At 43.3% G+C, this 26,065-nt stretch overlaps 1 protein-coding gene across 1 annotated transcript in view; it reads left to right on the top strand.

The window, feature by feature from the left end:
- Nucleotides 1-23,332, top strand: part of ITPR2 (inositol 1,4,5-trisphosphate receptor type 2) — a 527,197-nt gene extending 503,865 nt beyond the window's left edge. The window contains exons 56-57 of the mRNA XM_060166697.1: nt 19,374-19,535; nt 20,488-23,332. Of these exons, the coding sequence (XP_060022680.1) occupies nt 19,374-19,535; nt 20,488-20,574 (249 nt within the window). The 3' untranslated portion in view covers nt 20,575-23,332. The remainder of the gene's footprint in view (nt 1-19,373; nt 19,536-20,487) is intronic.
- Nucleotides 23,333-26,065: the final 2,733 nt, after the last annotated feature.

A 26,065-nucleotide genomic window follows, 5' to 3' on the forward strand; every position in this document is an offset into this window, starting at 1 on the left:
ATTTCTGGGTTTACTCTGTGCTTCTGCAGCTCCCTTTAAAACAGTCCAATCGAATATTTATATATATATAATGTCTCAGACCAGCAACAAGTTAGCAAAAACTGATGCCTAGCTAGGCCAGTTTACCTGCACTGCTTGTCCTGCAGCTTCTTCACCATTGCTTCTAGGGCACCCTGCCCCTCTGGCCACCTGCAGCCACTGATGGCCACACGGCCCACAACCAGAGGCGGTGAACAGGGTTGGTGCCTATTCTAACACCAGCTATCCCATCTAGGGGCGCTGCAATCCAGTTCTGGCATTAACCACCCAAAACTATCAGCAACCCCATAAGTTAGAGAGCATGATCCGCAACAAGACTGCCTAGATTTCAGACGCCAACTGCACTTTGGGTGTCCCCAGGCCACCCACACTTCCGACAGCCTACATATAAGTTCAGGGATTCCCATGACCCCCCTCAGGCTCAACTCACTATAACAACTCACAGAACTCAGGAAAACACCGTACTTATGATTACAGTTTTATTATAAATCAGGAGGGCCAGCAAAATAAACAGACATGGACAAAGTCTGGGAGGGAACACAGAGCTTCCGTGCCCTCTCCCCACGGAATAGGGTGCGTTACCTTCCCCGCACATCAGTGTGTTTACCAACCGGGAAGTTCCACAAGCCTCAATGCCCAGAGCTTTATTAGGCTTTCATTACATGGGCGTGATTGAATCATGGACACATACTTGAACTTGATCTGCAGTCTCTCTCCCCTTTCCGGAGGTCAGGGTGGCTCAAAGTCCCAGCCCTCTGTTCAGGAGCGCTTGGTCTTTCTGGTGCCTCGCCCCTGTCTTGAAGCTTTATAGGGGCCCACCGGGAGTCACCTCATTAGCATAAACTCAAGTGTGATCCAGGGGGGTTGTAAATAACAAAGACATTTCAATCATTGGGGAAATTCCAAGGATGCACGGTCTCCCCCTAGGAGCCAGGCAAAGACTAGTCTTATTTTTTATTGTACAGCAGTGCCCCAGCCAAGGAGAGTGACAGGCCTGGGAGTGGGCAGTTGGCGGTGGGAAGGAAGGTAACGGGGGTAGAAGCAAGTCAGAGGAGAAATGTGAGATCAGAAATTGCCTGTACTGCTCGGGGGGCCACATACATACGATTTATCCACGGTTTCAACTCTTAAGATGTGTACCACCTAAATGAGGAGGCAATTAAAAGTCAGCCGGTGTTCGTTATAAAACGTCTCAGGACAGCATCGGAGTTCTCATCAACACAGAGCACCTGTGTACAGCAGCCAATCATCACCAGGCATCACAGTGTTACACCGACTGGCTCCATCATGTGTCAGAAGTGAGTTTTACACGTACACATTGCTTCAACATCTGTTTCAGTTTCTTTAAGTTTTGTGTCAGATTGACATTCCATAAAAACAAATCATCAGGCAAATGTTTTCAAAAATAGAAAAATGGATAAAACGCATAAAACCCGAACAGCCTCAGTTGGAAAAATAGGGAGTTTATTTGTGAAGCTGCACAGAAATTAGAAAGGCAACACCTACTGCATGTTCAGCGCCTGTTTCCACATTACCTTTGTGTCAAACTGCTCTGTGACCTACGGTTGCAATTCCTGTTCACCAAGACGCTGTGCCTTCTGTGACTTGGCATCTTATTATTATAATCAACCAGGGGTCATTATTCAAGAAGAGCCGCCATGCTCTGGGGTTTCGGTGCACCCTACTCTTCTCCCAGCCTCCCTTGTGTCCTGGGCAGCCCATACCTCTGCTCTGTCTTTTGAAGTCTCCCGTGTTCATCCCGCTTGAGATTACCTCATTTCTTCTCACATTTAACAGCTGCTGCTTGGCAGAGTTATGTGTCATCGCCTACGGCTGCTGGGCTCCTTGTGTTCAGGACTACATCATCTTTGGACCCAGCTGGCCAGCTGTTGATGCATTGGCAGCCTTGGTAAAATTCTTTTCAATCTGTGCACCATCCTACAGTTGTTCTAAGTCCCAGACAGTGGTCACTGCTATGCTCTGCAAAGCTATCATCCAACGTACAGTTCAGTCCCATGTTGACATCACACCCTGCTTGCCCCTATGCCAGAAGAACATATTGGTTTGGACTCAATTCAGAGTTTTTTATTCAGCATCCCTCAATCCGCATGATGTCCTATGCAGAAAAATTTAGTGAAGAAATGTTAGCTTGTTGATGCTAATGAAAAAGTTTGACCTGAGTGTAAGATTTCTTTGGTACAATGTGGCAAATCATCTTGGTCCAATTCTGAATTTATTTTTAGGTCTCTGTATTGTGCTAACCCCAAAGAACCACTCCAGATCTTTTTTATTCTTTATCTTTTAAATTGAAGTATAGTTGATTTACAATGTCGTGCTAATTTCTGCTGTACAGCAAAGTGACTTAGTTATACGTATATATACATCCTTTTCTTAATATTCTTTTCTATTATGGTTTATCCCAGAAGATTGGATATAGTTCCCTGTGCTATACAGTAGGACCTTGTTGTTTATCCATTCTAAATGTAATAGTTTGCATCTGTTAGCCCCAAACTCCCACTCCCATCCCTCTCTCTCCTCCCATCCCCCTTGGCAACCACAGTCTGTTCTCTATGTCTGTGAGTCTGTTTCTGTTTTGTAGATAGGTTCATTTGTGCCATATTTCAGATTCCAGATATAAGTGATATTGTCTGGTATTTGTCTTTCTCTTTCTGACTTCACTTAGTATGATAATCTCTAGTTGCATCCATGTTGCTGAAAATGGCATTATTTCATTCTTTTTATGACTGAGTAGTATTCCATTGTATATATGTACAACATCTTTATCCACTCATCTGTTGATGGACATTTAGGTTGTTTCCATGTCTTGGCTATAGTGAATAGTGCTGCTGTGAATATAGGGGTGCATGTATCGTTTTGAATTATAGTTTTGTCTGGATATATGCCCAGGAATGGGATTGCTGGATCATATGGTAATCCTATTTTTAGTTTTCCGAGCAACCTCCATACTGTTCTCCATAGTGGCTGCACCAACTTACATTCCCACCAACAGTGCAAGAGGGTTCCATTTTCTCCACACCCTCTCCAGCATTTGTTATTTGTAGACTTTTTAATCATGGCCATTCTGACCAGTGTGAGGTGCTACCTCATTGTAGTTTTGGTTTGCATTTCTCTAATAATGAGTGATGTTGAGCAGCTTTTCATTTGCCTGCTGGCCATCTGTATGTCGTCTTTGGAGAAATGTGTATTAAGGTCTTCTACGCATATTTCAGTTGGGTTGTCTGTTTTTTTGTCGTTGAGCTGTATGAGCGGTTTGTATATTTTGGAGAGTAAGCCCTTGTGGGTCGCATCATTTGCAAATATTTTCTCCCATTCCGTAGGTTGTCTTTTCATTTTGTTTATGGTTTCCTTTGTTGTGCAAAAGCTTGTAAGTTTGATTAGGTCCCATTTGTTTATTTTTGTTTTTATTTCTGTTGCCTTGGGAGATTGATCTAAGAAAAGCCACTCCGGATCTTGATTGTGACCATGCCCCAGCTCCTCATGATAGATTTTTGAAACAATTCAGGGACTGGTAGAGAGGCCAGTGACAATAAAAACTAAAGGAAAAAGTCTGGATTTTTTTCAGGAGAAGGTCATTGGAATCAAGGACAAATTTCAGGGAAGTATTAATATCCATCCACTTTATAAGAGAAAAAGAGAGAATAGGAAATAATGAAAATAGAGTAGCAGGTATAGACTACTCCCATGAAAAATATTTCAAAACCTATTTTTATAGGCAATTTACAAGTGACCAAAATACATATGACTTCATAGTAGATAATACCTCACAATCATCCTTTCAGCAATATATGTACATAAATGCAATTTTCTAATCTACAGCCTGCCCAGATACGGAACTCTTTCATTCTCCTAATTGGTCCAGATACTATAAATGATAGTCCAGGTTTCAGTGGAAACCAGAGGGACCATAGTTGTGACGGGAACAATCCTGGTTATGCCATTGTCTCTGCAAAAATTTGTTTTTGGAAAGCAGAATGTTTTTATTTGCATATGATAAGACTGTGCTGATACAGCATCCTAAGGAATCCATAAAGAGTTACTAGAACTAACATGAGAATTTAAAGAGGTTCAAAATTATAACGTATACACAAAATAATCATATTTCTATATATTAATCAAAACCTGTTGAAAATTAAAATTTTAAATGCCAAAAACATGGAATAATTACAAGGAGATTTAACCAACTATAGGTGCAAACTCTGTTAAGAAAAAAAAAACTACAAAATATTGCTAGGAGAAAGAAATTTTTTTTTATTGGAATATAGTTGCTGCACAATATTGTGTTCGTTTCTGCCACATGGCAAAGCAAATCAGCCATACTGTGCAAAATTTTTAATAACACTGCTTTCATGCTCACATGTGTCCCTATTTAGCCTACAAATTAGATGATTTGTAACAGGAGTATAGTTAATAACAGGAGTACAGTTAAGGATTTCCTTTAAGGTTCAGCCAAAGGTTAGCGATGTTGAGATATCACTGGTTAGGTCTTGAGTTATTTAAAGTGGTTGTTCTCAGACTTTAGTGTACATCAGAATCACCTAGAGGGCTTGTTAAACACAGATTACTGGGCCCCAACCTTACAGCTCCTGATTCTGCAGGTCTGGGTTGTGGCCTAAGAATTTGCATTTCTGTTTCCCATTTGATGTTAGTGCTGCTAACCCAGGACAGACAGCCTTTAAGGACCAACAACTCTTTTCCTCTGCTTGGGTAGTGTTTTGAAGACAAGGGAAAAGACTTTAGGATAAACCAAACAAGTTAAAGGAGCTATTTGATAAAAGGTCTTAACGTCAGGGGCTGGTATAAGAACAGCAGCTGGTGAGCTGGCTGACTGCAAATTCAGTCTAGTCAGATTATTACAGGTAAAGCCCCGCGATGATAACCACGTGCTGGATCCTTCATTGATTTTTGTGTGTGATTTTGAGATTTGCTGACCATTCATACCCCGCCGGCCCGCCCTCTCAAGGGGGGCGGGGCGGGGGGGGAAGAGCATTCTCTTTGTTGTTGTTGTTCCAGAGAAGGAATTTAAGTAGTCTTTTAGAAGATTTACTCATTTTTTGTTCGAGACAAACCTGTATGTGCTGTGTATATACATACATACACATCTATGTGAGGTATAAAAGGCAGTGAAGTTCAAACAGTAACAGATGGAGTTACTAAAACAGATTTTAATTCCACTTGTTATTGTGTTACGTTTGACTCTGGTGTTAAAAAAAGTTCTGGAATGTTTTTTCTCTAGATCTATGTTTTCTGTACAGACATTTTGTATGTGTGTGTACGTAAATTTTTCCTTGAGCTCTCTGTATAAATTTACTATGATTTTTTAAATAGATGTATTATTCTTAATTCTCCTCTTAATAAGTCACCTACAGTGGAAATGAATACGATGATGATATTCGAGAGAAATTTCAGGAGAGTCCTGTCAAAATAGCAGAAAAAGATGTTTTGATTTACATTTTACTGCTGGTTCACCACTTGCTATTTTTTCAATAGTATTGAAATATAAATTGCCCTTTTTGTTTTCATTATTGACTTTTTTTGATTATAAAGAACAGGCTGATCTTGATCTAAACATGCTTGTCATTTTCATAATGGAGGAGAGGTCTAGCCAAAGTACAATGTAAATACCGAATAACTGAAAGATTCAGAACAAAGATTAACCCGTGAACCCCGTATAGTAAAAATTCAGTTGGTGACACCTTCTAGGGTCAAGAGACTTTTAAGGTCAGGGATGTCTTTGATGTATCAGGAGTCCTCCATTGTCATCCTGGTTCTGCCAGTGATCTTCTGATTTGTGACTCAGGGGTTAGTGGTTAAATTTAAACTATCTTCAAGGCTTCTTCCATCTCTGTTAGAAAGGGACATTCTCCAGTGGTGTGCTAATGTTTAACGACCAGTTCTGGCGGTAACGAGAAAGCCCTGATGGTCGCATTGCCTATTTCCACGGTGTAAATATTCCCACCGTGGCTGCTTTCAGGCTGCCAACGTGGTGTCACTGAACTCAGAGGTGGAACACAGTGGCACAAACCAGCTCTCTTCTGTGGGAGAACAGCTGTGGAGTTCTGGCCCAATAATCCATTTAGGGGCCCAATTATCCAGTCTATCTGTTCACATTAATCATGCAAACAAAATATTTTGAGCTCTGTGAATGCAATCTTATCCTCCAGGAAAAGGTGTGGTCTGTCAACTATGCATTTCCAAACATTTATTTGCTGACTTCAAAGCCCCCCGGGGCTGACATTATTATGACAGCACACCCTGTGTCCCACTCCTGCCACCCTTGCCAAAGTCCCCATGAATGCCCACCTGGAGATGGTGGTCTCCAAATGGGAGTCTACTATGTCTGTTCTTCATGCAGCAGCCAAAGTGTTCTGTTTCATTTTATTTTTATGTGTACATGTGTGTATGCATTTGCTGTAAACCAGGAATAGCCATTCCTCCACTGGGGGCCAGAACCCTCCTTGGCCCCCACTGCTTCCAGTCCTCCCCATAACTGGGTCTGCTTCTGGTACCTCATCTCCTACCACTCTCTGTCTCTCACTTAGTACCTCACTCCAGGTCAACCTCCTTTCTGTTCTTCAAATATGCCAACCTCACTTTGAGCCTTGGGGCCTTTGCCTGACTGTTCCCTCTGCCTGAAGCTCTGTCCCATCACTTCAGTGCAGAGCTATTTCCTTCTCATCAACCAGGCATCACCTCCTCAGAGTAACCTGTATGGCCTATTCAATCTACAGTAGCCCCCTCTCCTCCAAAGACAATGTTTCAAACCACCATTTTCTTCAGAGTATGTAGTCTTATCTGAAGTTATTTCATTTATTGTCATTTGTTATCGTCTCCCTGCTCTTCCTTCATCTTCTGTTAGACTGTAAGCTCTATGAGAGCAAGGACCCTTTCTGAGCTGTTCACTGCTTTAGCCAGAGCTTGGACCAGTATCGACTACATAATAGGTGTTCATTACATATACTTGAAGAAAGAAAGGAAGGAGGTCTTTTTGCTTTGGATTAGTAAAGAACAAAAAGAAGGGGGGGCTTCCCTGGTGGCGCACTGGTTGGGAGTCCGCCTGCCGATGCAGGGGATGCGGGTTCGTGCCCCGGTCCGGGAAGATCCCACATGCCGCAGAGCGGCTGGGCCCGTGAGCCATGGCCACTGAGCCTGCGCGTCCGGAGCCTGTGCTCCGCAATAGGAGCGGCCACAACAGTGAGAGGCCCGCGTACCAAAAAAAAAAAAAAAAAAAGAAAGGGGAGTTGTTCATGGTAATGATATGTCTTCTTGAAAAACTCAGGTTACCGTGTTTACCGTATATAACAACTCCTAAGCATCCCTCCATTTTACCAACGATATGTATCAAGTGCCAACGACGTAGAAATGGAAGAGACGAGAAGAAATCAGAAAGAAATCCTGCCCTCTAAAGGGCTTATAAACTAAACAGCTCACAGATTTCTCCTCTGTGTAACTGATGACCCCATAATTAATTAATAATATTAATCATGTATGACATTTATGATATGATATGATTGTGATATTTGATTTATGGTATGGTCATAATTATCCCATAATTATTATAGTATTAAATATGATTGTTATATAATAATTAGTTAGCTGTATGATTTAGATCATTAGTTAGCTGTGTATGACTTAGATAAGGGCCTTAGTCATTCTAGTTTAAAGTTTTATCACCTTTGTGCTGGACAAACTAGGCCAGTGTTAAATTAGCACCTGGCCTCTTTAGCCCCTTGACACTTGCACCAGTCGGGGAGTCTCTTTTTTTTTTTTTTTTTTTTTTTTTTGCGGTGCACGGGCCTCTCACTATCGCCGCCTCTCCTGTTGCGGAGCACAGGCTCCAGACGCGCAGGCTCAGCGGCCATGGCTCACGGCCCCAACCGCTCCACGGCATGTGGGATCTTCCCGGACCGAGGCACGAACCTGTGTCCCCTGCATCGGCAGGCGGACTCCCAACCACTGGGCCACCAGGGAAACCCCAGTCGGGGAGTCTCTAAACAACAGCAACTAACCTGGCTATCTCAGGGGGAAAAGGAATTTGTGGAAGGGATGCTCAGAATCAAGAGGAAAGTGACAACCAGGCCCAGCTGGGCAGAATCCAAGCAAAGTGAGCTAGCTGGCCAGAAAGTCCCACCTGGGGCCAAGGCTGGCTGGAGGGAAGGTGCCACTGCCTCTGCTGCTGTGTCCTGGAAGCCGGCCCTGGCACCAGTGGCATCACCACAACCAGAGGTCACTGTCTCAATCACTGTGAACAAAAAGAATTCTGCTTCTTGGTAGCCCTTGTTCCATGTCAAAATCTCAAGCAGGAGCAACTGGTGGGCCCCTCTAAGGTCAAGTGACTGCGCTCTGACTACCACAGAGAGGACAGACTTTTCAGCTTCCTCAGCAGGACGATGGACCCAGCCTTCCACACGACCCCCAGTGGCAGTTTCCTCAAGCACAGGAGGGCATCAGGGGTTAGGCAGCCAGAAGTTGGACAGATGCCCACTTGAGTATTCAATACTCTGTTCAAAATACTTTGCCCCAATCTCACCACGAAGAAATCTCCAGTTTTTTCCTATCCCAATGAGACTTGCAAATGCTCATACTTGAGATTATTTGCAGAAGAAAATAAATATTTATGTTCTTTGATAAAGAGGCCAAGAGAGAAACTTAGGAGAGTAAATATGGGAATTAACAAATAATAAGATTAAGAAAGGGTTAGAGCCCCAAGAATAAAAATATAGATTAAGTAGAGTTATGAACTGACAGGAAAAGAAAACCATAAACAGGAAGGGAAATGACTGGCTCTAAGGAGGCCCTGGAGCTGCCTGGCGTTCCCGACAATCTCCTCTGTTACACAAGCTTTACTTATTTATTTTCCCTTTGTGGTCAGAGTGCTTCCCACTTAACACTTCTCCAGGAAAAACGGCAATAGGGATCTGGGAGAATGTCAGGCAGGCCCTTTGGTTCCTTGATCTCTCACAGCCAGGTGGCAGACAAGCCTCCCATCACCACATCATCAGACCTTTGACTGGGTTTCGGTCCCTGCCTCTGCAGCTGCTGTGTATCTTTGAATCAGCTGGCTGGTGGCTCAAAGCAGCTTCGGCTGCGGGCCTCCACTCCCTTCCTCTCTGAGTGATTCCCCAACCTGGTCGGTGCTCAAGGTGGGGTCCATAGCCTCCAGCAACCCCATATCACAGCTGCTGCCACAGCCAGAGACCTTCTGCCCCTTAGTGTCCCTGGTTACCAGCCCAGCAATCCTGCTAGTTATTGACAAGAGGACTGTAGCTCCCAGCAGCCCTAAGCTACTCTTGGGTCCGGATCCTCTTAGATCTCCCCAGCCATGGACCACTCTCTCTCTTTGGTACAGCTCCCTCCCTGGGTGCCCTGTGGGCTGGGAGCAGATCAACCCCTCCACTTGCTGTTGTAGCTGATGCTTTGTGTAGACACCCAGGGGACACGGTTAGCTGCGTCAGGGGTGAAAAGAGACCAAAAGAGAACCTATAAGCAGTTTCACTTCCATGTGCAGCCATTGCCCTCCCATCGTGGACATACAGGGTGTTGCTAGGAGGGAGGGTTGGGAAGGCGGGAAGGGCTAGGAAGCAAGGTGGGTGCTCCGGGGCTGTGGTCTCTGCCCACAGGCCAACCTGCTGCCCATGATGAGAGCCGCCACTCGCCCCCAGGGGTGCATCACCTATTCCAGGTCACTGCTGAGAGCCCTACTTTTCAAAATCGGCGCATTTTCAGGTTGCTGGAATAGGTAGGACTTGAAGATCACAGTTCTCTCAACCCCCACATAGCCGGGGTCCCCCATCCGGCACGCAGACCACACTCAGGCAATGACTTTTCCATCGGCCTAGTGCATGCAGTGCCTCTTGCCCATTGCAGGAGGCCGAGGTCCACATTAATGCCTGACTTGACCAGCACCAGCTCCCGCGCCAGTCTGGAAATGTTGAGGGACAGAAATCTCGACCCATGAGTCTGAAACTCCAGAGCCCAACACTTTTTTTTTAACATCTTTATCGGAGTATAATTGCTTTACAATGTCATGTTTCTGCTGTATAACAAAGTGAATCAGCTATACGTATACATATATCCCCATATCCCCTCCCTCTTGCGTCTCCCTCCCACCCTCCCTATCCCACCCCCCTAGGTCATCACAAAGCACCGAGCTGATCTCCCTGTGCGATGCGGCTGCTTCCCACTAGCTATTTATTTTACGTCTGGTAGTGTATATATGTCCATGCCACTCTCTCACTTTGTCCCAGCTTACCCTTCCCTCTCTCCATGTCCTCAAGTCCATTTTCTACGTCTGTGTCTTTATTCCTGTCCTGCCCCTAGGTTCATCAGGGGCATCACCGTTTTTTTTTTTCAGATCCCATACATATGTGTTAGCATACATTATTTGTTTTTCTCGTTCTGACTTACTTCACTCTGTATGACAGACTCTAGGTCCATCCACCTCACTACAAATAACTCAATTTCGTTTCTTTTTATGGCGGAGTAGTATTCCATTGTACATATGGGCCACATCTTCTTTATCCATTTCTCTGTCGATGGACACTTAGGTGGCTTCCATGTCCTGGCTATTGTAAACAGAGCTGCAATGAACATTGTGGTACATGACTCTTTTTGAAGTATGGTTTTCTCAGGGTATATGCCCAGTAGTGGGATTGCTGGGTCGTATGGTAGTTCTATTTTTAGTTTTTTAAGGAACCTCCATACTGTTCTCCATAGTGGCTGTACCAATTCACATTCCCACCAACAGTGCAAGAGGGCTCCCTTCTCTCCACACCCTCTCCAGCATTATGACACTCTTGTTTAAGTGTTTGTTGAACTGTTTTGATCCTCTCTTCAGCCGAGGGGGGTCCACACTCACCTGTTTCACTCTGGCTCCTAAGGTGAGGAAGCCACAGAAGGCAGCTTTCAGCTCTGCAGAAGCTGAGCCTGCCAGTCTGTGATGCCCTCCTGCACGCCCCGTGCTGGGAACAGGGCAGCCACTTCCCCCACGGCTGTGCTGTGTGTGAAACTGGACCAGCGTCCAGTCCCTCCCAGCTGTAACTTTTTGACTGCCAGCCTGAGGTCCTGCTGAGATCAGTACCCTGTCGTCCTCATCCCAGCACTTCCTCCTTCATGGGCACTTTTGCTGGACCTATTTTTCTCTCTGCCCTTGGGAGCAGTGACTGGATTAAATAGGCCTTGTCCCTGGAGGGCTCCCCAGCCAGCAGCCCCCTTCCCAGCAACGATGCCCTGGAGGTGGGGGTGTGGAAAGGGGCCAGGCAGGAGCACCACAGTGATGCCAGGGGCTGTTGCTCTTTGAGCATTTGTCAGGTGCCTCTAAGGGGCAGGCTCCAGCCTTTGTGCGATCAGCTCAGCCGTCCAAGGATCCTTGAAGTTCATACACTGCTTTGTGGGGTTCAACCTACTTTCACATGCATAATGCAAACTTGATGTCCAAGCACTTAGATTTGTAAAATATTTCAAGGTTTGACAATGACATTTTAAAGGGATTTGTTACTTTACGAAAGCATTCAATACAGATTTGCCTTGGATAACTAACACATTTTAAATTTCTCAATCCACACAAATGTGGTACTCCTACCGCATTTGCAGGAACTCAGTTGCAGAAGGAAGATACAGATACAGAATAAACAGGGAGAGATAGAAGGAAGATACAGTTAATAAGGGCTGAGGGACTTCCCTTGGTGGTCCAGTGGTTAAGAATCTGTCTTGCAATGCAGGGGACTCCGGTTGGATCCCTGGTCAGGGAATTAAAAGCCCGCATGCCCCGGGGCAACTAAGCCCACGTGCTGCAACGAAAGATCCCATGCACTGCAACTAAGACCCAACGCAGCCAATAAATAAATAAATAATAAATAAATAAATAAACATTTTTTTTAAAAAAAAGTGAGGGCTGGCAAATGAATCTTCCAGTCCTGGAACGTGTTATTTTTCTAATGCAGCAAAATTTGCCCTTCTTCCCTCCCTTTTCTTTAGAATGAGTTGCCAAGGTTTTCATTTATTTGTCAATCCAGGAATAACGTTTTAATTTCAAAGGTCACAGCTGGATCCTTTCTGTCACCTCCAGTCCCCAGTGTTTGTCACACAAGAGTGTGTTTTCCAGCTCATCCTTTCTTCCTCAAAACCCAGGGCCTGCATCCAAACCCCTGTGAGAATCAGCCTTTTGTTGTCCAAACTGAGCAATGCTTGTCACATACAGGTCGGGTGTTCACCAAGAGCAAAGCTAGAAGCCCAGATGCCAGTGTTGTGGGTGTCCCTTAAGTTTCTTTTTTCTTTTTTTGGCTGCATCGGGTCTTAGTTGCAGCATGCGGGATCTTTTTTTCTTCAACTGCAGCACTCAGGCTCTTCATTGCAACGTGCGGGCCCAGTAGTTGTGGCGCGCAGGCTTAGTTGCCCCGCGGCATGTGGGATCTTAGCTCCCCGACCAGGGATTGAATTCGTATCCCCTGCATTGGAAGGCGGATTCTTAACCACTGGACCGCCAGGGAAGTCCCTCCCTTAAGTTTTTGAGATAATGTCTCACCTGCCAGCAAGGCCGCCGTGCTGGTCTGAGGGCGGGAAGCCCGCCATGCCCCTCCTTCATGGAGCAGAGGCTGGGATGGGGTACGTGAAGCACTTCGCGTTAACCAACACGATTCCTTTGACTTCAGAAAGAATCCCTGTTCCAGATATTGTCCTTGTTCTGAAGTTCCAGGAAAGCAGGAATTGTGTCTTTCCTTCAGGGACCTCCCAGGAAGTAGGTAGTATTAGCATTGCTGGTGTTCCTTTTGAGAGCCATTTCCGCTGACATCTTCAAACCAAAAGTGCAAAGAGAGGAATGCAGTGGGTCACAATGAGGCTTTGGGGAAACGGTTATACTCGTCGGCCTAGGAGGCTTTGCGTATGATTTTAGAATGGAAAATGAAATATAAACTTAAGGCTTAGAAGAGGATGGTAACCAAGAAAAACCTTTGCCAGTGGTCTTGTAACAGCATATTATAAGCATAGAGAGTCTAGAAGCAGAAATGAGGATACCTATTAAATGGTTTATGGATATACCAGTACAACACAATACAATGCATGGTATGTTCAATGTGATACCCCTCATTAACAGTCTTTTAGAGCACTCTGCAAAATTGCAGTGAATGTCAAGCATTGATCAATGTATTTGCACAGTATCTGCATCTGCATTTCTGATACAATACCTAAAGCATTTATTTCCGATTTTCAGTAAATAAACCTTTAGCATACCCCAGAAGAAGTAATCAAGGGGGTCCAAGTTATAAAATGTATTCTCCCTGTAGTCTCTGTTTTCTCTGGCAAGTTCAGAAGCTAAGCATTGACATCTCCCTTGGACGTGGAGAAATAGTCCAGTGCAGTGAAGGGAGCACAAGGTTTCCCGTCGCACAGAGTGGAGGCCAAAGCCTGGCCCAGCCACTTATAGCCCCTATGTGGCCTTGGCAAGTAAGTAGTCCTTTTCCTGCCTCAGTGTTGTCATCTGTAAAATGGAGATGGTAACAGTCTCAACCTTATGGAATCATTCTGGGTATTGGCCATAGCATGACTAAAGTGCCTGACACTTGTCAGGCAGCCAAAAAATGGGATTATTACTGTGTTATAGAACTACAGTGCTTGCTTTCTCTTTAGCTTACATGCAGGTGACTTATTTTTAATCTTTTTTTAAACCTTTTTTTATTGAAGTATAGTTGATTTACATTTTAGGTGTACAGCAAAGTGATTCAGTTATATATATATATATGTATACATATATTCTTTTTCAGATTCTTTTCCATTATCGGTTGTTACAAGATACTGAATATAGTTCCCTGTGCTATACAGTAGGTCCTTGCTGTTTATCTATTTTATATATAGTAGTGTATATCTGTTCATCCCAAACTCCTAAATTATCCCACGTGACTTTTAATATGTACCTAGTGGAGCTAAAATGACATAAGACAGTTTCTCCAAGGTTGGGCTCACTGAAATCAATCTCCTCCTACTTTTCAATCTCGTTCTGATGCAGAGAGAAATCCTTACAATCTTTACATTTTCTCAAGCCTGTCACCAATTAAGCATCAGCAGGGCTAGATCATATAAGAGCTTTTCCACTACGTCATATGGAAGAACTTGTCCAGAAGTAGAAGTTAAGTGCAGGGAAACAGTTATAAGACCTCAAGGAAACCTAAATTTTCTAGGTTTCAGAATGGGCATCTGTAATATGCTGGGCTTGGGTTATGTGGTTTCAAGGTTGCTTCTAGCCTAAATGCTATGTTGCTGTTTGCTCACTTGGCAAGCTTGGGGCTTGTCTCAGCAATTTGGTTTGTAAAGTTTTGAATTCATAGCTTACAGAATGATGAGCTGGAAGAGACATAGAGACCACCCAGGGTAACATTCTGGTTTTACAGATGAGGAAACTGGGACTCAGAGAATAAGGCTTCCCCACCATCCTTATATCACATAGCTAGTTTTGGGCTGAACTAAAACCAGAACCCAGGTGTTCTGACTCCTAGATCAATGCTCTTTCCTTTACATCGCATGGCCTCTTTCCTGCAAATGGGGTATCACATTTAAGAACCAAATATGAAAACAGCACAGCTAAGCTCTAACTGACTCTGACAACCTAATTGTTTACGGAATAACTACAAAATTACATAAGTCAAATTGATCTGACTGTTGAAAGGACTATTTGAAAGGTTTTCACACTTAAGTCTGTCTATCTTCTAGTCATCGAGAAAAACCCATTATTATTAGAATTTAGGGATAGCAAGAGGGTTATGGCTGGCATGCTCTCAGTCCCTTCATCTCTGGGCTTTGCATTGTAGAAGGCTTGAGACGCTCTGGATTTCCCATCACCAAGTAGCTAGGATCATACACGGTAACCTCAGAATCTAACACTTAATCTGCAGCTTCCCTGACTTTATATTACCCTGTGATTAAACATTTTCATTCCTGATGAAATAAGGAAACGGTGTCCTATTGACTAACCGAAGTCGCCATGGGACTCTGCTAATCACGAGCATGATCACGAGATGTACGTAGCATATGTGAGTAACGGAGAAATAACAAATCAAATCCAACTGCTTTGTTAGGTGATGGACACATTACAAGTCGACGCGGTGAGGGAGTGGTGTCCTGTTAACCAGTCGCCGTTCTGAGTGTCTGTCCTGCAGTTCTGGCTCAGACTAAAGTGCGGCGCTCTCCTTTCTCACCGGGCTCAGGCTGAGCCTTCCACGGAAGCCGCTCTTTCTGACACTGGAGCAGAGAGAGGAGCCTTGGGGTATTTCATTGGAAACAACTTTCAGTGAACAAGCCCATGCAGCATTTATTCTAAGAACTCTGCTTTATTTGAGTTAATTTTGGTGAAAAGAATATACTTTCTGCACGAATTTAGAGGAACATCAGTTGTGAACATTTATTTTTAAAAGTGTGGCTTTTTTTGTAAAAAGAGGACAAAAGACCATACATTTAGGTTGCTTATTTTTTGCCATTTTAGTGAGATGCAAAACATTCAAGTCAGATTCCTAAAAATTAAGAAGAAGAACCAGAAAGCATTCAATACTGAAAAAAAAATCTTAATGACACGTTATATTTTAGCTTCAGATTATGGTCCGTTGATATACAGAGGAAGAGAGGAATGAAACAAAAAGCATAAAGCTAGGAGAGAAAAGGCTGAGAACCAGGCAAACACAAAAACAGAGAAAGATACAGGCAGTGAAAGGAAGAAAGATGAGAAAAACCAAAAGAGGGTTAGAAGAGAGAATGATTTTTAGGGACTAGGAGAAAGGACAGTGGAGCTGGGTGGCTTTCCTAGCCAGCCCTGAAGCCCGGCTTGTCGCTGTTTTCATCATCTTTGATTGAAGTCTTACTCTCCACCTAGACTGTCAATTCCACCAGCACAAGAACTGCACTGGGTTTGGCTCTCTATTGTTTTCCCAGTGCCTAGCACAGACATAGTCAACACTGTAAGAATTAGTCAATGAATGGATGAACAAAGGAACAAGTGAAGAAAGAATGTGTAAGGAAAGAGTCCTGTGGCCCAACCAGCTGGGGCAGTGGTCCCCGGAGAACTGCCATTGTTTCCTCAAAAGCAAGAGACCGTGGACTGGGCTGACCTGGGCCCCGCCACACCTACAAGAGCATTTCTTCAGAGGCAATTCCACCGTCTCACCCATGTTCTCTTTGCTAAGCATTAGAACACTGTTTTGTCTCTCTTTCTCTTGGAAACTTTCTGAAAGCTGATGTTTTCTCCAGCCCCACCTTGGGTCCATCACCATGTCTCCTGGTACCTTCTCACCCCAGGCCCAGCTGTCTGAGGTTCTCAAAAGCTTCTGTTCCATCAGCCTCCCTGGAATCCCTGTCCTGATACAGACCAACTCTCCTCTCCTACAAGGCTGCCTTCTTGGCTCTCCTGAGAGGAGTCCCCCGTCCTTTAACCCACTGGTGGCAGCGGCCGAGCTTCCTACCCCCTCAGTACGAAAGGGCCCCCAGAAGAGGGTCAGCTGACTCAACTCCCCATCGCCAAGAAATCATCACATCTTCACCGTCATGTGAAAACCCATTCTTCAAGCCTTTCCATCACTGTCTTTTAATACCCCCGGTCACTCCTGTGTGTCATCCACCCCTTCTACTGACCTCCTTCAGGATGAATTTGCGGATTTCGTGCAGGATTCATCCAAAAGATTCTCCTCTGCAAATTGTGATTTTTTTAATCCGTAGTAAAATATACATAAAACATAAAATTTTACCATTTTAACCATTTTACGTGTAGAGTTTTATGGCATTCAGTACCTTCCCCTTGTTTTGCAGCCATCACCATCGTCCATCTCCAGAGAGTTTTCATCTTCCCCAACTAAAACGCTGTACCCATGAAATACTAACTCCCCAAACTCCCTGGTATTTTATCAGATTTCAGGCCCTCTCACTCTAGAATTTTTATTTCCTGAAGTTGTGCTGCCTTCAGAATTTTAAACATGATTCCACTTTCTGTCCACAGTCTCCCTTCTTGCTAGGAGGCCTGGAGGCAGACAAGTCTGGGTGGGGATCCCAGCCAAACTATTTGCCAGCCTCAGTTTCCTCATTTGTAAAATTCAGATATAGATAATACGGTAGATAATATAAATACTAAATAGATAAGAGAACTGGAGTCCACTGGATCGTCGAAAGGATTAAGTGCTGACAGAGCATTTAGCACAGGTCTGTGCTTCTCCATCCCTCCTACCAGTCCACATGCTAGTGTGCCTCACTCCAATCACTGCTCTGCTGACATTCCTAGCTTCCTGATACCTTTGTCTTTCTGAGGCCCATTCCAGGGGACACACCATCTTGTATCAGTCCAACTCTCTGCCTCAACTCCACACCCACTTGGGCTGTTGGTGAACAGTGGTCTTTGCTGGAGTCATTACAAGGCACGGTCTCCCGGGCTTCCCTGGTGGCGCAGCGGTTGAGAGCCCGCCTGCCGATGCAGGGGACACGAATTCATGCCCCGGTCCGGGAAGATCCCACATGCCGTAGAGCGGCTGAGCCCGTGAGCCATGGCCGCTAAGCCCGTGCGTCTGGAGCCTTTGCTCCGCAATGGGAGAGGCCACAACAGTGAGAGGCCCGCGTACCGCAAAAAAAAAAAAAAAAAAAAAAGGCACGGTCTCCCACTCCGCCCCTGCAAGCAATTAATGGGCCCCTATTTGGCTTCCTCTTCCCATTTCTCATGCCAGCCATTTCAGATCTTTCCTCTTCACTCCATTCCCCTACCCTGCCACTACCCAAGCAGTTACCATTTATCTTCTATGTCTCCACAGATCAGAGTTCTTAAACTTTAGTGCACATAGGAATCATGCAAGTCCCCTAAGAGGTTCTAATTTCGTAAGAGACAGTGGGGTTGAAATCTGCTATTTTAACAAGCAACCCCAGGGGATTTTGATATGCAGAGTGCCCAGTTCACTTTTTGTGGAGGGCTTTCCTAAGCCACAAGCTCCTTGAGAGCAGACATTTTGTCTTACCTGATTTTCATCTCTAAATACCTGGCAATAGATATTGAAGGATTGATTGAATGAATGAATCTGGCTGTCACTCTGCACTTCCGCATAAGTTACCATTCTCCTTTGAAATGCTAATTGGCTACAGCTATTTAAATGCAGCTTAAATGTCTTTAATATGTTTTATCCTATCCTTTATCAGCCCTTTTCACTGCCATTGGGGGTAGGGGACTGTAAAGAACGTGTTATTCTCTAACAACTACGAAAAAAAAAGAAAAAAACCAATCCAAGGGCCAGATGAGGTTTAGGCAGAAGTCCAGAGATACATAGGTTGGGTCTTTCCCCTTTCCTCTTAGGGGAGGAACGTACTCTGCGGACTCTTGTTCTAGGGATCAGCTAGGCAGACGTCTTTGTAGCCACTGCAGTGAACTTTTCTGGAGTGGAAAGAATCTGAAGCAGGAAGGTCACTGCTAGGGATATTGGGAGAAGGTGACTTAGAGAAATAGGTAGAGATACAGACTGACATATCCAATCAGTGGTGGAAAGGCTCACCTGCCTTCAAATCCTGACTCTGCCATTTTCTAGCTTGTGATGAGGGTAATTAAACTGCTGGGGCTGCTTGATTCCTCGTCTGTAAAATGGGACAATGATTTACCTTGCAAGCTCTTTTGAGGATTGAAAGACGGGGTATAAGTAATTCACAGTGATTCTGTGATGGTAGGCAATCAGGCAGAGTTTTCAAGAGAGGTGAGTATCTCGTTAACCATCTGTCTTTACCACGATGGAGGGGACACACACACACACACACACACACACACACGTATGCACTCACACCCCTACACTCAGTCAGCCTGGAAAAACAGAAGTGGCACCAGCTATTGCCCTCTGGGGAAGTCTAACTCTAAAACCTCCCTCCCACTGTAATAAAATGTTTCCAAAGAGAGCAGACAGGGTAACCTAGGGCCATGCCCTTCCACTTCCCTCTTCCCTGAGCAGAGCTGGGAGCCTGTCTTGGGGAAGTGGGAGGTAAACCAGCATGGGTGGCTGGAACTGAAACATTTCTTTTAGCATCTCCAGACCCTACATCATCATTCATCAAGATTCACTGATCGCCCACAGCGTTCAGGGCGCTGCTCTAAATACTTTATCCGGGACCTCCCTGGGAACCCCTACAAAGTTTGTTGCAATATTTAATTCCCACCCTCAACCTCTCCCCACCCCTGGCCAGAAAGAGTACCTTTTGCTTTGGGTGCTAAGAAACTTTGATTTAAATGTTAGTAATAATGAACACTTATAAACATTCTTTACAGAACTTCAAGCACTCTTCTATATTTATTCCCTTGTTCCTGCACATGTATTTGTTTTTAGGAGAAGAATTTGGACTGGTTTCCTCGGATGCGAGCTATGTCCCTTGTTAGCAATGAAGGTGACAGTGAACAAAATGAGATTCGGAACCTGCAGGAGAAGTTGGAATCGACCATGAGTCTGGTCAGACAGCTGTCGGGTCAGCTGGCGGAGCTCAAGGAGCAGGTGGGTGCGCTCGGCAGATGGAGCTGGGGGGGCGGGGCATGTGAAATTGTTCACCACTGTGAGGAAGGGGTGGCTGGAGACTCCTGGGCGCAAGATTGTTATCCACGATGGACTGTAAATTCCCATAAAAAAAACACCCCACGTTGTGTTGTAAGAACCAAATCTCTACAAGCAGAGGCTACTTCTGCTTATCACACCTCCCCATCTTGTGTGACACTTCTACTGAACGGGGAAGGAAGGAGCAGTTGCCGAAAGACAAGGACCTCTTTGGACTTTTTTATAGAAAATCGTATTCTTTTTTTTTTTTTTTTTTCTTCAGTGGTGCGCGGGCCTCTCACTGTTGTGGCCTCTCCCGTTGCGGAGCACAAGCTCCGGACGCGCAGGCCCAGCGGCCATGGCTCACGGGCCCAGCCGCTCCGCGGCACGTGGGATCCTCCCGGACCGGGGCACGAACCCACGTCTCCCGCACCGGCAGGCGGACCCCCAACCACTGCGCCACCAGGGGAGCCCTAGAAAAATCGTATTTTCTGCCATCATAACCATTACTAAATTCATCAGAAAGGCAGATCGTCATTAGTACCTGTCATTTCAACACTACAATCAACCCCTTTGTCGTGTAAAATTGTTAGCATTAGTAAAAATAATATCAAAAGTAACCGTGGTAGGTTTTAAAATGACTAAGGTGATGGCGATGATTATATGTGTGTTACAAGCAAGGGCTGCTTTAAAAGAACCACAGTTCCTCTTTCTTAACCACAGGGAGTGGTTTGCTCTGTTTCTCTGCCTAGGGAAATTCACTTTAAAAAATATTTTCTCTCTTTTGATAAATATATTTTCTATGATGCTGGACAGACTATAGGTGCTTGGGAAATATTCACCCAACGTTGTGTGTCCCACCAGCACTGAGAATGAGTGAGAAAATCAGCTCAACGCATTCTCTCTTTTCCCCCAGATGACAGAACAAAGGAAGAATAAGCAGAGACTGGGCTTTCTCGGATCAAACACACCCCATGTGAATCATCACATGCCACCGCACTGATACCATGGGGGCAGCCGTGACTAGCCTTTCATCAGTGTACTGCCTGATCACTGAATAAAGAACTGAGATGGAGGGGAGTGAACAGTGCCTATTGTTGAAAAGTTAAAAACAACCAAGTGCCAAGATGTTGAGTGGTTTAGCTCCGAGAACAATTTCTAACTGTGTTTTCATGGTTGAGAAGACCAAACTTAAAATGCAGCCACTAAAAAGCACACATCACGCATTCTTAATGCAAAGAGAGGTCCCTTGCTCAAATGGACGGAGAAGGTAGGGGGAGGCGGGGTGGAAGGAGATGCAGGGCGGAGAGAGCTACCTTTGGCTGAATCTGTAAGAGTCCATTTTGTCTTAAATGCTGACTGCAACCTTTGTCATGGTTGGTTGGAATTTCTTTCTTTTAATGATGGCATATGGGTCAGTGATACAGGAAGTCATTTTGGTGGCTAAGTTTTACGAAGGGAAATAACTGAAAAGATTAAAAATGAGAGTTGCAAACAAAAATGTTAATGCTTCCAAACCCGTAGCTGTCACGGGCCAATTTCCTTATTTAAAACCTGCAACACAATGGATTTCCAGCTCTAGGAACTAGAGCTTTGGAGCTTATGCCCCTCGGGCTGACAATGCGACTGGAATGTGATTTCCTTCTCCCAGATTCAGAGGGGCTCTGTCAATATGGAGTACAAAAAGAGGTTTTCATAAAACTTGTTTAAAAACATGCTTAAAGTCATGTAGAGGCTAAGCTTTTTAAAAGATTTGGGGACAAAAAAGATGACAGTAAGCCCCAAGGACATATGTATGCTATTAAAATACATTGAGATTAATAAATGAACATGCTTAAAGGCGACAGGAAATATTGAGAAACATGATGGTGGCATTGCCTTTTATAGATATGGAGTAAAAGCTATTTGATTCGTGTTTGCTGTGCTTAAGAACTGAGTGGTTTTATTTATCCTATTCTTGCAGTTAGGAAAAAAATCCAAGAAACATATTGAATACTCAAGAAAATGCAGAGTTTCAATCGCGTATTTTAAACTGTATCAGGAAGAGCTTTTCAAAATGTAAAGAGATAATAATCTCTTCCTCAAATTGTTTGTATGTTAAATTATGCAACCAGAATTTGTGGAGGGAGAAATTAACCTGCCATGCTTGTATTATTCTTAGCGATTATGCTTTTAGAATGTTAAGACAAAATTCAGATCATGAAAGTGTTAGGAGAACTGCCACGTGGCAAGAGAGCAGGCACATGACACCAGACTCTTGGAGGTGCTCTGCAAGCTGACCTTTCCTAGTCACTGCCCCAAAAGAACAAAAAATTGCATTTTTGAACTCTCATGTTATCACCACCAAGGTTTAAGTTCAGGACAGCGTTTGCTGTGACCATTTTTAAAGCTTTTGGATTATTTTAATATAGTTTAAGCTATTGGCTCCTAAAATTCTCAAATCATGGTCTGGGTAGATGATAAAGGATGCCTGAACCAATCCTTTTTCCATACACCCCATTAAAATGTAGACTTGGAGGAAAGCTGTTGAAACCCAGAGCAATGAATTTTTGAACTGAATCTGCTGGTACACCTCCCCCGCTCCTCCAAATCCCTCCCCAAGTTAAGAATTCCTTACTCTGATCTGGTAGTATTTTTCCTAACCAGTTGCTGAAGGATCATGATTCAAAGATACTCAGAAACTGGGATATATATCTGTATGCAACACAGAACTTTGAACCTAGAAGGCATTCAGTAAGTGTATGAGAAATTCCAGTGTCATTCGATCCTAATGCTTCATTGAAACTTTATATCATATATTTGATTTTTAAAAATGGCTTCACCAAAACTGAAGTAGACCAAAGCAGCCATTTTTTAAAAAATCCAAGACCATTATTGTTATTAACAGTATTAGATGAAAAGTACCTTTCAAAGTATTTTAATTAGGCAGAGAGTTTCATGGGTAGGGAAAAGAAGAGAAAGGTGGAAAACATTGGCTATGATCCAATGTCAGAACTTATCCCTGTTTAACACAAAGTAAAATTTTTCTGATGGATGTTCTAGCATCAAGAAAATAAGTTAATTTGTACAGATGAGAGCAACCTGCCTTTCAGATGAACCATCTAGTCTTTCCTTACACTTTTTTATAGAGAATGAGCCATTGGGTATGTACTGCCATCAAGAAATGGCTTCACCTCTCCAACCATTGTGGAGGGGCAGGTCACCGTGTCACAGTGTGTTTTCTCCTATGAGAAGTATTCAAAAGCGATTACAACTAACCAGACTCTTATTCAGTCAAAATTGAAATATTTCTCAGTTCTGTTTCTCTCTTTCCTGCCTAAATACTTTAAGACTATAAAGCAAAATAAACAAAAGCAAACAAAAAAAGGCAGTTTCAAGGCTATGAAATTGATGATGGAGGAGATAATCACGGGGAAATTTGACATTCGCTATAAATTTATGTTTGTTTTGTATATGTTTGCTAATGCAACTGGAATATTGACCTAGGCAAGTATCAATTAACATTCTCATATTTATATAGCAATATTAAAATAAATATAATCATCTTTGATCTTGTTGTTAAGGAAAATGGTTTACTATTTAGTTATTAAAACCCATATTGGTTTAAAAGTATGTTTCCGCTGAACATAATTTTTAATTTCAAAAGGATTTTATTCCCCTACATGTTCCATTCTGAGGTCCAAGAGTTTCATGCAAGTATGTTTTAAGATTATAATATTAAAAAATATTGTAAAGCAATTATACTCCAATAAAGATGTTAAAAAAACCAAAATAAATAAATAAATAAATTTTATACTTGTAAAACATATTTAAACTAACTTTAAAAAGTTAGGGCTTATTTTCTTTCATACTGAAATTTTTCTGTTGTGATGAGGATGCAGTTTCTAGTGGATTATTGATAAGTCAGGAAGATATTTCATCCAAGTCAGAACTAATTGATTGCTTTTTTCCATATTCTCAGCTCGCAACTCATTGTTTTGGCTGCTCTTTTTAGTTTATAGTTGTTTTATTAGAAGCAATCATGCAGTAGGGCCCACCCTCTACCCCGATGCCCCAGGGCTGCGAATGAGCGGAGAGGCTGGGGATCTGGAAACTTGGGGAGGGAAGGTGCAGATTGGGACTTCGCTATGATTAGGGGAAAGAAGTAAAGGATAGATAATAGGATGAGCGGGGCTTACCCTCCAGGAACCCAGTAGACTGGGGCATAAGTAAGTAAATATTGCACAAGTATAATGATGTGACAGATTACAGGCTCAAGAGATAACCCTTAAACATGCAAAGAACAGGGCTTTGTGGGGAGTAGCCATAAGAGGTGTGTTCCCTCCAGCAGTTCTTAAATCTTTACAGAATAAGAAGTCAGCATATTCTGACCCACAGACCTGTTCCAGGATGCCCTGACACATGATACATTGCAAAAAGGGGTGCAGCAGGCATCTTAAAGTCAAGCACAGGTGCCTACAGGAACCAGGCAAGTGACTAAAATGTATGCAAGTGTGAGGGGTACACTGTATGTAGGGAGAGGGGAGCCTGTGGAGAGCTTCTTTTTTAAAAAATTTATTTTAGTGAAGTATAGTTGATTTACAATGTTTGTGTTAATTTCTACTGTACAGCAAAGTGATTCAGTTTTATATATATATATATATATATATATATATATATATATGTTATTTTTCATATTCTTTTCCATCATGGTTTATCCCAGGATACTGAATATAGTGCCCTGTGCTATACAGTAGGACCTTGTTGTTTATTCATTCTATATGTAATAGTTTGCATCTGTTAATGTGGGGAACCTTCTATTTGCAAGATTTGACACCTAATTCCACTTTGAAGAAAATGCCTGAGGCCAGTTGAGGCCCTCTAGTCACTCATTTGTTGATAAAGCTACCCCATTTAGTAGAAGAAAATACACTATACCAAAATGGAGCACAGGAGCTAAAATGCATGTGAAACTTGAGAAATCTGAAAACAAATCCAGGTGTCACCTCTGAACTGAAGTGTTTCCACAGACTTGAACTAATTTATAAAATTATCCTACCAGTTCTTCTAATTTCACCAGTAGCCTTTTTTTTTTTCCTGCAGTAGAGGAATGCTACATTTGCCTCAAAAAACATGATTCTAATATATTTCAAAGCCAGATAAGTATAACTCATAAATTATTATTAATAAAATTGAATTTGTTTAGCTTTTTTGCATGTGATACTTTAAGTGCTCTATTCATTTCTTAACGTTTCTGAATAATGTATCCATTGGTATGAAAGTCATTATTATTGCTATTTTACATAACGAGACATGGGGGACAAAAATTTTGGTGACTTGAATCACACTGGTGAGCTAATCCAGGTGGACCATTGTGTCCAGCACTTACTGAGAGTTGGTCAAATTCCCAGTTGGCCAACACCTACTGGTATATCTACATCCTGGTGATACACAGCAGGGGCTCTGTGGTTACAGGCCTTTTGACCCTCCAGGATTTCCTGGTTCTTAACCCCCAGAGCATGGGACAGCTGATATCAAAATGACTTGCATGAATCACTTGCAAACCACAAAGAGAATTCTCTGCTCACATGGGCAATTTCTAGTGTCCTTGAAGCTGTGTGGCAAGAATTGTTTGTTTTGTTTGGGATCCGAGGAAAGGTTTCGGGAGGGAAAGTGGACAATGTGTTCCTCTTCCAGTGAGAGTAACTAGCACGAAAGGCGGGAGGATACACGTGGAGGGGAGTGTGATGGACATTTGAAAGTCACCCTGCCTTTGACTGTCAACTGCAGTGCTTTGAGGAAGTCTTGGGAAGGCTAGTCTTCAGAGCACAACTGCAGGCCAGAAATCTGTGTACTTGAACCTCTCCTATGTCCTTCCCCGACAGCAGAGGCGCTGGCACGTCACATGGAACGTGTCACATGGCAAACAAAGAAACACAGAGACCAAACTTGATGAAAGTAGAAAATTTATAAGAACAGAGAGAAGTTGTTGAACTCAGTTTGACTCAATCTAACAGAAAATTCTGGTCTGTACACTTCGATGTGGATTTCCCCCTAGATTAGCCTGTTCCCTTTTCACTCTGGTCCTTGGGGTAAAATCAGCTCCAGGTAGAATTGCCCTCCTAACAGCTGTGGAAATGTGGATACAGGTGTGGATCCCCTCTACAATCCACTGCAGCACTTCCTTCCAAAGTTCTCCTTCCCTCAAATCTATTTGTGTAGGAAAAACCTTCTGAGGCTGCTGCCTGTTCTAATAACTGTGGTTTTCGTTTTGTTTTTATAATTGTCTTCACTGTGCACAGTTGTATCTGCCTTTCTTCTGCCATAACCTGTTCTCTCTCAACATGGATCAAATGATTTTTTGTGATCCTGGTCTTCTCAGCAGTATATTCAAATTAAAATTTTGTGAGCACATTACCTTAAAATTAGACCCTGCTTCATAAAAAATATTAATGTATTTTATATCATTTAGGGTTTTATTGGAGAAGAAAAATCAGGTTGGGTGACATGGACTG

Source organism: Lagenorhynchus albirostris, chromosome 11 (genome assembly GCF_949774975.1).
Source record: "Lagenorhynchus albirostris chromosome 11, mLagAlb1.1, whole genome shotgun sequence".
Taxonomy (NCBI): Eukaryota; Metazoa; Chordata; class Mammalia; order Artiodactyla; family Delphinidae; genus Lagenorhynchus; species Lagenorhynchus albirostris.